The 11,681-nt window shown below is 43.4% G+C and overlaps 3 protein-coding genes and 2 non-coding genes across 9 annotated transcripts in view; 2 read left to right on the top strand and 3 right to left on the bottom strand.

The window, feature by feature from the left end:
• Nucleotides 1-26: 26 nt before the first annotated feature.
• LOC6617102 (sperm-associated antigen 1) lies at nucleotides 27-1,764 on the bottom strand. The gene is made up of 5 exons (XM_032721578.1): nucleotides 1,492-1,764; nucleotides 1,013-1,431; nucleotides 827-954; nucleotides 636-763; nucleotides 27-582 (listed from the first exon to the last, which is right to left on the bottom strand). Exons 1-5 carry the CDS (start codon nucleotides 1,762-1,764, stop codon nucleotides 118-120), a joined length of 1,413 nt encoding a protein of 470 aa, XP_032577469.1. The 3' UTR covers nucleotides 27-117.
• A 307-nt stretch (nucleotides 1,765-2,071) lies between these two features.
• Trnaq-uug lies at nucleotides 2,072-2,143 on the top strand. Its single transcript has one exon. It is a non-coding gene; the product is annotated as a tRNA-Gln (tRNA).
• Nucleotides 2,144-2,321: 178 nt separating this feature from the next.
• On the top strand, nucleotides 2,322-2,393 carry Trnaq-uug. Its single transcript has one exon. It is a non-coding gene; the product is annotated as a tRNA-Gln (tRNA).
• A 43-nt stretch (nucleotides 2,394-2,436) lies between these two features.
• On the bottom strand, nucleotides 2,437-4,170 carry LOC116801392. The gene is made up of 6 exons (XM_032720458.1): nucleotides 4,089-4,170; nucleotides 3,696-3,894; nucleotides 3,505-3,641; nucleotides 3,390-3,443; nucleotides 3,014-3,329; nucleotides 2,437-2,959 (listed from the first exon to the last, which is right to left on the bottom strand). Coding segments are annotated over exons 1-6 (1,221 nt in total). The 5' UTR covers nucleotides 4,090-4,170; the 3' UTR covers nucleotides 2,437-2,445.
• Nucleotides 4,171-4,492: 322 nt separating this feature from the next.
• The window catches only part of LOC6617101 (aminopeptidase N), a 28,869-nt gene continuing 21,680 nt past the window's right edge, over nucleotides 4,493-11,681 (bottom strand). For all 5 annotated transcript variants that reach the window (XM_032720454.1, XM_032720456.1, XM_002041392.2 and 2 more), the window contains 9 exons: nucleotides 11,139-11,322; nucleotides 10,522-10,839; nucleotides 7,953-8,324; nucleotides 6,461-7,891; nucleotides 6,268-6,391; nucleotides 6,020-6,210; nucleotides 5,793-5,960; nucleotides 5,592-5,735; nucleotides 4,493-5,526 (listed from right to left, as the gene is read on the bottom strand). In XM_032720454.1, coding sequence (XP_032576345.1) covers nucleotides 5,271-5,526; nucleotides 5,592-5,735; nucleotides 5,793-5,960; nucleotides 6,020-6,210; nucleotides 6,268-6,391; nucleotides 6,461-7,891; nucleotides 7,953-8,324; nucleotides 10,522-10,839; nucleotides 11,139-11,322 — 3,188 coding nt within the window. In that variant the 3' untranslated portion in view covers nucleotides 4,493-5,270. The remainder of the gene's footprint in view (nucleotides 5,527-5,591; nucleotides 5,736-5,792; nucleotides 5,961-6,019; nucleotides 6,211-6,267; nucleotides 6,392-6,460; nucleotides 7,892-7,952; nucleotides 8,325-10,521; nucleotides 10,840-11,138; nucleotides 11,323-11,681) is intronic.

Here is an 11,681-nt window from a genome sequence, read left to right as displayed (position 1 = left end):
TGGTGGTTAAGATCATAACGAAGCAGTGATTTTTCCACTATTTATTTGCATTACATATATTTTTAAACAAGTTTACAATCGTAAAAACATCACGCTGCAGATACTGTATGCAGTTCTCTAAATTTCCTGTATAAGAAGTTTATTGCTATTGTTAAGGTTGTCCTGTGGCAAACGCAGTAAGGTTTCCTTTGGTGTCATGGGAGGATTTTGTGGCTTCTTTGGAGCAGCACCTCCCTTGGTGGCCTGCAACTTATTACCCAAGGCCTCGGCGGCTGACACCAAGTTGCTTTTTACCATTCGATTCGGTTTGACCAACTCGGCTAGATCGTAGTCTTTAATGGGTGGTGGTTTGTTTGCCAAGGCGGCTGGTTCGGGTTTCTTGACCACAGTTGGGTCACTTATCTCAGCCACCTTCTTGGGTTCGGAAGTCTTCAGTTGCGGAGGATCGATCTCCTCAATTATCAAACGTGTGGCAGAGGACGGAGCCACCTCACCCAGCATCGAAGTTAGCTTCTCCACGGCCTTCTTGGCTATGGCATTATCTGGCTCAAGGTCGAGGACCTTTTTGTAAGCGTTTAGGGACTAAAATGGAAACTTTTAGCTTTAAGAAAGATAGAAGTATTCAAAATGATTACCTCAAGATGTCTCCCTTCGGCATTGTGGGCCTCAGCCATACGAAGGTGTGCCTTAATATTCATCGGATCGATCTGGAGACAGGCTTGGCAGTCCGATATGGCCGAAAAGTATTTCTTCAACTTGAGATCTACGAATGAATGAAATAAGAAATATTTAATTAAAGGATATTATTATTGATATAATTACTTACGAGCGACAGCGCGATTATTATAAGCGTGTACTGCATTCTCAGGATCGTATATTATGGAACAGTTGTACTCCTCAATGGCATTTTCATATTCCTTGGCCTTGAAGCTCTCATTGCCACGCAGTCGATGTCTTTAAAAAAAATGGATACATATATAAAATATATAATAATGCATTAAGATATATGTACCTTTCAGCATATTGCTCCTTCTCCAGCTGGCTTAGATTCTTTAGCTGTGCTTGGAGGCGTTCATATAGAGAATCCCTTTCGCTCTGTAACTCTTCCTTGGCAATCGATTTATTGTGACTGGAAATGATTTTCTCTATCTGCTCCTGGTCGCGTTCCTCATTCAAATCCATGCGCAGTATCTCCTCATCGGGATCGTACTTATCCCATTTTCTGTAGTCCGTAGACTTGATTCGAGCCTCCTTATTCGTGGTATTGGTCTGAGATGCAGCGTTTGGCTTTGGTTTTGGTTTCTCCGCTTCACTTTGCTTCTCCAAATCGATTTTGGAAAGTTTACGCACAGATGGAAGATTCAAATTCTGCTTAACCTTCTTCAGCTCATTGAGAGCACTGTCCTTTGTTTTAATGGAGTCAGTCCAATCCTAAGGTATAATTACAGGTTAATTCATAAATACCTATTTAAAATGAAGAAGACAACCTACCAAAATGGGTTTTAGTTCGGTTTTGTCCAGGACAGTGCTTGGCTTTATTTGTTCCTCATAGCGAAATAGCTTGCTATCCGGTTTCAGTGCCTTCAGTTTCTCCTCCGCACATTTTTGCAAGTCCGGATAATGTCCTTCCTCGCCGGAGCGCAGGATTTGGACGATTTTCTCCATTTCGCGAGCATTTGTACACTTTTCCACATGAGCGAAATCCAAATAGTGCACTGGTATGTTGTATCTTTCCAAAAGAGATTTCTTTTTTTCCTTTTCCATTTTTTGGCTGTGCAATATCAAATAAATAAAGGAGCAGCTCGATGTTTTTATTCAATCTTGTGTATATCGATCAAACAAACTTTTACCGGCTTGCCTGGCAACAAACATCTGTGCTTATTCGATATCCCTAAAATGCCAAAGTGACACTTTGCTTTAGATTGTTTCAAAAGCATTCTAAATACTTAACTGAACGTATAAAATCCACTATCGTTTCCTTATCTTCAACCCCCTTCTTAACACACCATAGAACCAAAAAAAAATGTGCCCGCTGCATAAAAGTGTCATTTAGCAGCGTGCTCCATATCAAGGTTCTATGGTGTAATGGTTAGCACTCTGGACTTTGAATCCAGCGATCCGAGTTCAAATCTCGGTAGAACCTTCTCAAATCAATTTTTATTTTCATTTTTTTCATATAAAGATTTGAAGCTTAGAAACTTTTTATAAAAATAAATTTCACGCATAAATGTTTATTTATAATTTTAATGTCAGAAATAGGATAATTCTTTCGTGTTTTCTAGCGGCAGTAGATGTTTTGTTTTGCGCCAGGCTGAAATCGCGGTTCTATGGTGTAATGGTTAGCACTCTGGACTTTGAATCCAGCGATCCGAGTTCAAATCTCGGTAGAACCTTAGAAACATTATTTTTTTAATTTTAAGTACGAAAAAATATACGTTTAATTGGTCAATATGATTTTTTATTTACTTCATTCTGTTCCTTATGCATGACACATATGATATTGTATATTTGGCGTTTTGCTTCTATTAGCAAATCATCATTCAAGACAGCTAGCTCTTTTGTTACAAATTGACTAAATTCTTCAGCAGCCTTATGCTTTTCGATGGAGGGAGATTCGAACTGCTTTGTCGACTCATCTTGGTCCAACATTTCAATAGACACCTTGCAGTGGCTGGGTTCAGGATCAGACCAAAAACAAACTTCACTGCACGAGGGAGAGCTCAGTTGAGTTTTATTGTCAAATTGATTGACAACGGAATCGCTAGAGCTCGGTGGTTGGCTGATAGGATCGGGATCCGGTTTCGGCTCCAATTCTTTGAACCAGGATGCATCGTCTTCGTAGCTGCTACTGTGCTCGGAAAATACATCCAGCTTGGTGAAATCAATAGGAGTCTGGATCTTTAATATCTTCGAATAATGAATCCACTCGGACTTATCTCCCACCGAATCTCGCTGTGCTCTGCAATCATTGGTAATGAAATATAAGACTATAATAGGCTTATAAAGTTCTTACCTGAACGTGCGCATAAGTGATTCAATTTTAGATTTAATATCGCCAGGTAATATACCAACACCACGCAGCTGCAGCTCATTATGCATATCCTTGTAGACATCCATTTTCTTCCTATCACTCTGTATGTGACTGGCGAACTTTTCCCAGACATCAACGAATATGCATTCCTCCGCCGGCTGCCAAACTCTTCGCCCCTTTATTCTAACGTTGCTACTTTTGCTGAATCTTTTCCTAACTCTTTTGGCGTTGGGCATTTCCTCATCGTCAAAATAGTTCACAGCACTTTCATCCACGAAGACGGTTTTGAATGGTGTCTCTATAATGAAATTAAAACCGTTTAGAGTGTACACAATTTAAACTATTATGAGTTACGAACCATATTTGATACGTTGTGCGGGATTTTTCATATAAATAGAGGAACGCGTTTTATCTGAAATGTCGAAATCTTCGATTAGATACATTTCACTTGTTGGAATTCCATGGATTCTTACGAGGCGTCTTTGCTGGCTGCGTATAGTCCTTCCATTCCGAATCCTTCACCTCATTGGCAGATGCTCTCACCACCAGAGCCATCGCATCGAAGTGCCTCCAGGTGATAGATTGGTCTTCTTGGTCGGAGTGTAGCAAACTGAAATCTCAGAGATTATCAAACCGATTCTCCATCTGAAAGTTATGTACTGACTTGAAATACTTCCGCTTCAGGGATTCCATTTTCGACTTTATTCCTTGGACATTGATCTCCACGCCAACATCTCGAAAATAGGGCTCCAGTTGCGCATAGGTTTCCGTCAGTTTCTTGCCAGGCTCGAACAGATGCAAGTTGTGGATCCAGATATCGATGAATCTGTCCTCTTCGGAAGCGTCCCACTTCCTTCTGCTCACTAGATGAAATTGCATTAAGTTTGAGTTTGGGTACTTTGAACTACAGATTTCAAAACAATGCCTATTATCTCGAGAGTCAGAAAAACACCGAAGTATTCGACTGATTGATAACACAAAGGTCAACGAAGAGGTCAGCTTTTTATTAGGTAACCTAATTTATCATATTTTGTTGCTAATTTTGTTATATACCTACTTTTTCTAATATACAAGCTGTGTTAATATTTGTTTACAAAAATTTAGTTGATAGTAAGACCGTTTTAAGAAACCCAGAAAATTCTTGAAAACCAATGTTTAGGGTTGCCATCAAAATCAATTTATTCAGATATTTATAAAGTAAGGGAATTGGTTAATGATATATGTTTATTTGTTTATTAAAATATAAACATTTAAAATATCCATTAAATCAGAGTTTAAAAACATTGCCTTAAAATCGGAACGGCGGGAATTGAAACGCCACATCGTTCCGAGCCGAGTGTGACCGTACTGTTATAAATACTGCATTTCAGGGCCGAACAAACAGTTAATTTAATTTCTTTAACCGCCAAGTTAAAAACTCCCAGAAGAAATCAAAGTTTATGAGCAGTAATTAAAGAAGAGTTTTGAATAAAATTACGTAAATACATAGTTTATTTAAGTGTTTAGTGTAAGCTTTAAAACTTATTTACATGGTTGTGCAGCAGCAATACAAGTATTTCCGTGTTGGGCTTTACAAAATACATAATATGTACTCGTACATTAATAAATATATTTGTGTGTTGTGGGTGTACTACTCTTGCTTTAGCAAACAATTTAAACCATGTACTAAGGACACTCAATTTCAATATCTTCCCACGCTCAGTTTCCTTCCAGGACCTTTAAACTCCTTGATAGGATCGACTACAAAATAGATTTTTGGTTTACTTAGTGCTAGATTGATTCACTTAGGATCTAAAGGTGTGCAAACACAAAGTACTTGACAATCATAAGTATAGATATAGATATAGATAATACAGGTTTTACACTTTAGATATTTCGTGGCAGATATTGTGTTGTGGACTTAAACTGATGCCTGAAGTGATGAATGGGAGTTATTCGAACTATGCATTTTCCGATTGCTTTCTATTTTTTAGTAGGAACGTTGCAGAGCAATGCCGAAAAGCAAAAGAAGCGAGTCTTACAAATAAATAAATATACAATTGCAAAAAGTAAATCGGTTACCTAAATTATGCTGGCTAACTTACACGTTTATATCACTTTTCGCAAATAATTCGTTTGATTAAATTAATTTGAGGCCTATGCACGAATACAAATAATGGTAATAGTTACAATAACTAAATCGCGTTTTTGGTTGAAATCAATTTGAGTTCTCCCCCATTTCCAACTTCCATATGCTCTCCTAAAAGATATTGATCTGGAACTCGCTGACGATCCCCTCAAGGAAGTTCTTCAGGCTGTGGTACGAGTGGCTGCGCCAGTAGATGTTGTTGTTCACCTGCTCCAGGGCCAACTCGATGGCCGATTCCACGGCATGGAGTCCCAGTTTGCGGCAGGTAGCGGCCAAGTCCAGGAGCTGGTGTTTGTGGTAGTCCTTGTTCATGTAGATGGTCAGCGACTTGATCATCTCGGACAGCGTGGAGAAGCCATCGCCATAGCTATGGTGCAATTGAACATAACTAAATTAATATACATTCAACATACCACACAAAGTATCACTTACTATTCGGCAATCTCCTTTATGTTGCCCTGCAGAAAATCAAAGGCTATCTCATGACCAATGGCATTGGAGGCCACAGCGCGGAAGGCCAAGGCGCCATCCTGTTTTAGTATGCCCGATGTTGGATTGATGGTCATGTTGAGGTACCTGCGAAGTTGTTGCACATCAGACTTTGGTCTTTGATGGATCAAACTAGTAACTAACTTGGACAGCAGCCAGGGCTTGGTGGTGCAGCCCAGCGAGTTCAGTATCTCCTCCTTCTCGGAAGCACTGGTGGTTGTCTTGTACTGTTTGTAGGCGAAATACCATTCCGGTGACGAGCCCTCCGCCAAGGAGGTGCAGTAGATCACAGACTTGAGGTTTGGCTTAATGCTGTTGATTTATGATTGCATCGTTTATAATACGTTTTTGCATTTCAGGTACAAACTTACGGATTGTTTTTGGGATCACGCATCCACTCGCGGAACTTCATACGCGCCTTTTGGGTGCAGCGATCGTAGTTGAACTTGCAGGCAAAGTAGGCCACCAGGGCGCGGTGCTTCAGTTGCAAGTGGGACTCATTGTCCGGCTCATTCAGGCCATAGTGATCAAAGGCGGGACGTACGATGAATTTCATGAAGGCCTGGTTAAAATAAATTATAAAACACTCTAAAAGTTACTAGTTTCACTAGATTCCTACCCTGAAGGTCTCATAGGCAGGCTCCCTCTTCAGGTTGTAGATCAGATAGTTGAGACCGGGTTTGGCGGCAATCCACAGCAGTTCATCATCCACAGCATCAAACAGCTCCATCAGGAAGGTCAATCTACAGGATCGTATTTTATGTTATGTTATGTTAATAACTTCAATTACTTGTCTTACTATTCAAACTTACGGTATGTCGTAGGTAAGGTATTCCGCCTGCGACAGATGCAGTGCATCATCCAGCAACTGGGCCCTTGTGATCCTGGGCAATGTGCTAAAGTTCTTCTTGAGCGCCACCCAGGAGGTCATGTCGTAGCTGACACGATAGTAACCCTGCCGGTTGAGATTCAGATAGATCACGTTGTCGCTGTTGCTGCTGTGCGCAAAGACATTGCCCACGATGAGCTCCTCTTCGTCCTCGCTCCTCATCCAGTGGGTGGGTATGTTGTCGCCCTTGCGCAGTTCATCCGTCTCGAAGGTGATGGGTATGAACCAGGTGCTCTGATCCGCAGTGTTCTTGGAGGGCAGGAGGTAGCGTTCCTGGCGCAGCACTAGATCAGCACCACGACGCTCCACATTGACTACCGGATAACCGGGCTGGGTGATCCACGAGTCCATGATCTGCTTGACACTCAGATCCTTGGGCAGAGTACCCTGTTCGTGACCATGGCGCGTGAGCATGGCCCACAGATCATCTCTGTCCACGTTTCCATAGGCGAACTTCTTCAGAAGATCACGAGTGGCCGAACGGAAGGCCACATCGCCCACGATCGAATTGAGCATGCGCAGCAGAATGGTGCCCTTTGAGTAGCTGATGGGATCGAAAATACGCCTGACATCGTTGGTGGAGCGCACATCAAAGGATATGGCATGCGAGGTGTTGTCCGCGTCGTGCTCCATCGACTCCTTGAACTCCAACATGGTCAGAGTATCCATGCTCTGGAACTCTGGATGGGCGTGCTCCAGCGCCTTATAGCTCATGTAGCAGGCAAAGCCCTCCTTCAGCCAGAGATCATCCCACCACTTCGGGGTCACTAGATTGCCGAACCACTGGTGGGCCAGCTCGTGAGCAATGATTCCGGCCACCACCTGCATGTGCTCCGATGAGGAGGCCAGCTGCAGATCCTCGGGCACCAGTAGCGCCGAATCGCGGAAGGTTATGAGTCCCCAGTTTTCCATAGCAGCGAATCCAAAGTCCGGCACAGACACTAAATCGATTTTGGGCAGCTTATTCTTGATCCCGAAGAAGTCCTCGTAGTAGGGCAGGAATTTTCGCACCATCTTGTACGCATAGTGAGTCATACCCACGAACTGGGGTCGCGTCCAGATCTCCACTCGCGGTGTCATCCCACTGTCCTGACTGGCAAGCCGCGAATCCACCAAGTTGGACACGATGAAAGCCACCAGGTAAGTGGGCATCTTCGGCGTGGTCTCGAAATCGTCCCTTATGAAACCACGGCGGAAGCGGCGGCTGCCCGACTTGGGCATGTTGGACAGTGCCATCTTGTACTGGATGGGTCTGACTATGCTGATCGAGAAGTTGGCTTTCATGTCCGGTCGATCGAAGCAGGGAAAGGCGCGACGGGCATCGACGGGCGAGAACTGAGTGCTTATCATCCATCTAAAAGTAAATGGAAAAGTAAAGTTAAAGGAGTTTCCTGGAGTTTTGGGGCTTGACTTACTCTTCATTCTTGGTGTCCGGATTGGTGTAGCTGGTCTTGTAGACGCCCTGCAGTGTGTCCGTCACCTGACTGACGAAATCCAAACTGAGCAGCACTCTCAGCTGGGTCTCCACCGCCAAAGCCTTGCCCAATTGAATCACAAAAGTGGCATTATCCTCCCCGTAGTCGCTGTCGAAATCAAAGTCCTGTTCCTCACTGGAATTCCCGGCGGCATCCTCAAGGTAGCGGATCACCCGGACATTGGAGATGCTCACATTGTGCACGTCGAGCACGATGGGCTCCAAGCTGGTCACCTTGGACACATCGCGTTCGATCTCAATGGTCAGGCTGCCGTTGCTGATAGATGTTGCCACACTTGGCTCAATCAAAAGGCTGCAAGAAGAGGAGTATCATATAGTTGAGGAGGTATCATATAAATAGAACGGGAAATGCTCTGCATTTGCAGGTGAAATGCAAATGCTGTCCAAAAACGCCAGGTCGCTGCCATCAAAAGTGCCAATCAATCAATCAATCAATCGCCCGCCAAGAGGGCAAATTAGAGGGGACCACAAACAAACATGTGTTTGGCACCTATTCGTCGCCATTCGGGGGCATTGCAGTCTGCCTCGAACTTCGGACGCCGCCATTAGTTCGGAATGGCGGCAAATGAAATGCATGCCATCAAAAGCCGCATCGGCGATTAAATCAAAGCAAACAACAAGCGCAATAATTGGCTAGCTGGCAACCACAAATACGCAATGCTCTATGCTTGCTAAACTCTTCTATATTTAACACACCTATCTTCAACTATTTGATTAAGTTCGTTTGAAGAACATAATGTAAGTGGCATTTAAATAAAGTGATTTGCAATTAAATATATTTTAAGATATTATTATTTAATTGTCATACAATTAAAAGTAATTTCTCGAAATTATTTTAAATACATAAAGTATCTTCAAAAAGCTGACTTACCCCCTGGGTGCTAGAGTACTTCACAAAGATTGAATATCAATTCCCCCGGCTCATTCGCTCACACACGAATGCCAAGAATGCCACAGACCCGCTGGCAGATGCAGCCAGTTGGAGCCCCATCCATCGACCCAACTCCAATGCCGAGTCCTCCAACCAAACCCCTGGCCAAACTGGAATCCCCTGGGTGCGGGCTTTGCGCCTAGTTGCAATTAATTGAGGCGATTGGCTTACAATGCGTGTTCTGGGTGCAACCAGGAAGCGAGCTTTCAGATAGTATCTGCCACACAGACGAAGATACGGATACAGATACAGCCGGTCAACACTGTTGTGCGCTTTGATCGGCAGCTGCAAAATCACTTGCCATCGATCCGCTCGAGTGGCAAAACTGTGCTGCACTTGCCGCCATCCATCAAGAATCGACTCCATCCACCGGATTGCCCTGGACTTTCCCCACATCTGGAGTTTTTATTTTTTAGGCTGCGTGCGGTGCACACATTAATGCCCAGCTTGGGCTTTCTGTGTCAATTATATTAATGCATGCGGCTACCGGGGAGCCGCGCATCTTCATTGAGCAAAGTATCTTTCTATCTTTGTATCTTTCTATCGGGCCATCTATTTGGCGCATTATGTCATGCCGATTGTCGGCGTGCCTCAATTCTTTTCTTAGATATCTGCCGCCTCTTCTGCGAACTGTGACCGATGGATGGATGGCATAGGCCTAACCGATTTCCCACTGACTACTGGTCTCTTTGACTGACTGGCCATCTCCTGCGGTGGCCTAAACAAGTTGTTAGCCCGACTGCAAGTGGCTGGCTGGTGGGTTCTCCACTTTGGTACACGGCGACTACTGAACTGCAACGGCTCAATCCTTGACCCACTTCCTTCCATAGAAATAGAAAAGTAAATGTGTTGTACCGCGCGAGCACAGAAAAGTGACGTCAATGGGGCTGGTTTGGTTTGGGGTGGATGCCAGTGGAGTAGTTGCCAAGGATAAGGATAAGGGCTCGGCGGCTGTGTATCCGTATTTATGAGAATAAGTTTACTCCATTAGCATGTATTTGCCATTGAATAGCGCAGCCTTTGGGAAACTTTTCTAGAACTACTGCTTAGTTTATTTCAATCTTATTTTCAGTTTCTATGTAATTTTCTACCCAGTGCATGTTATGCTAGTTTACAAATTTCTGAATAAATCTTTAATTGCTTATAATTTGTGTAATAAAATGCATTATCACCAGTTGAAATGTGGTAATTGCCTTGTCTAAACTTTTGACGGCTTAATCCCAATTATCTCGTTAAACGTTTAAGTTATTAAGCTAATATCTTAGCTTGTCATAACACATATTGATCAAAACGTTTTAGCTAGACAAATTGATACAGTTTTCTATCAAGTGTCAGCGTGATAAGAATAAGATCGATTCCGGCACTTGCAGTGGCAGCAAAAAGAGCCGGAAATTGTAGAAAATCCGAGTGAGCAATTTAGATGTCAGCTGCATCTTCGCTGAAATTGAAATGCGCGCATGCAAAGCAATTTCAGCAGAATGAGGTTCTTTCGGCGCGTGTTTGGTTTAATATTCATTAAGAGCAATTGTTGGTCCAAGTGGCTAAGTGATTCACTTACCTATAGTGAAGTGGACGCCATCCTTCGTAGAGCTTAAGTGGACGATTGATGGGCTTAGTCGTGTTATCCTCGACTTCTCCTGCTGCTGGCTCCACTGCCGGAATGTCACCCACTTTCGGATCCACCATCCTGGTTTCGGGCTTCGCACTCGACGCAGGCATGGCCAAGGTTGTGGTTACGGTGGGTGTGTTTGTAGGCGTGGGACTTGCCATCGGAGTGGGCGTGGCCGCATCCAGAGGAGGCGGAGAATTCATGCTCACCCAGCCGGCGGTTTGGATGGGCGTCGCATTCACATCGGGATGATCGGCGGTGATGCAACTGCGTGGAAGGATACAAATCAGTTTGGACTCGTTGTTGTATGCAAAGTGCTCGGGTCACACCCAATTCCCATTCGTTTGACCCTTCCACACCTCGAAATGCGTCGGAGGAAAAGCATAAACTGCTTTCACTTTCCGAATGAGGTCATACGTATAGCCTTCGACTGCCAATTAGCACGCTTGCCAAAACGTTTAGCAGAAATGCAAAACGGAAACGCGAAATAAAGCAAATACCCGGCCAAACTTAATAGGCAAACCACACCCGTTTATTTAACATGAATCGGGTTCACCAGCACTCACCTAGGAGTCACCTCCTTGGGATTCAATCCCTGCCTGGTCACAAAATAGGTTATGACAATGGTGAAGAGTAGGGCCAGCACGGTGATGAAAGCAGCGATGATCAGGCAGGCTTTGGAGACATATACCCCCGATGGGGGTCCATTGAAAACGTACTTTTGGCCATTTTTGGTCTTCAGCTGACCGCCTGGAAAATATATAAAACACAATTAAATAACAATTCAAATTTAAAAGCTTATAAATCAAGAAGTTATCTTCCCTTTTATTATACATATAAATGCATTTCCCCAAAAGAACACGAAGCCATCCGAAATTATCACACCCACATATCTATAGTTTTACAACTGGGCCATAAAGTTTATGCTTTGTCCAATTAATTGATTGTTTTCACTGCATTCAAAATTTGTTTATAGATCATCGCTTCGAAATATTGTTTCGAAATGCGTGGAATGCCAATGCATTATATGCATACATTCCGTCCATGTAAACAATTGATGGCAACAACATCAAACTGATTTATAGCATAATTTAGCCAAGGCTCGAGTG

Source organism: Drosophila sechellia, chromosome 3R, assembly GCF_004382195.2.
Source record: "Drosophila sechellia strain sech25 chromosome 3R, ASM438219v1, whole genome shotgun sequence".
In the NCBI taxonomy this organism is placed as follows: domain Eukaryota; kingdom Metazoa; phylum Arthropoda; class Insecta; order Diptera; family Drosophilidae; genus Drosophila; species Drosophila sechellia.
The sequence above is the reverse complement of the archived record's forward strand: the minus strand, read 5'-3'. Positions and strand labels throughout refer to the sequence as shown.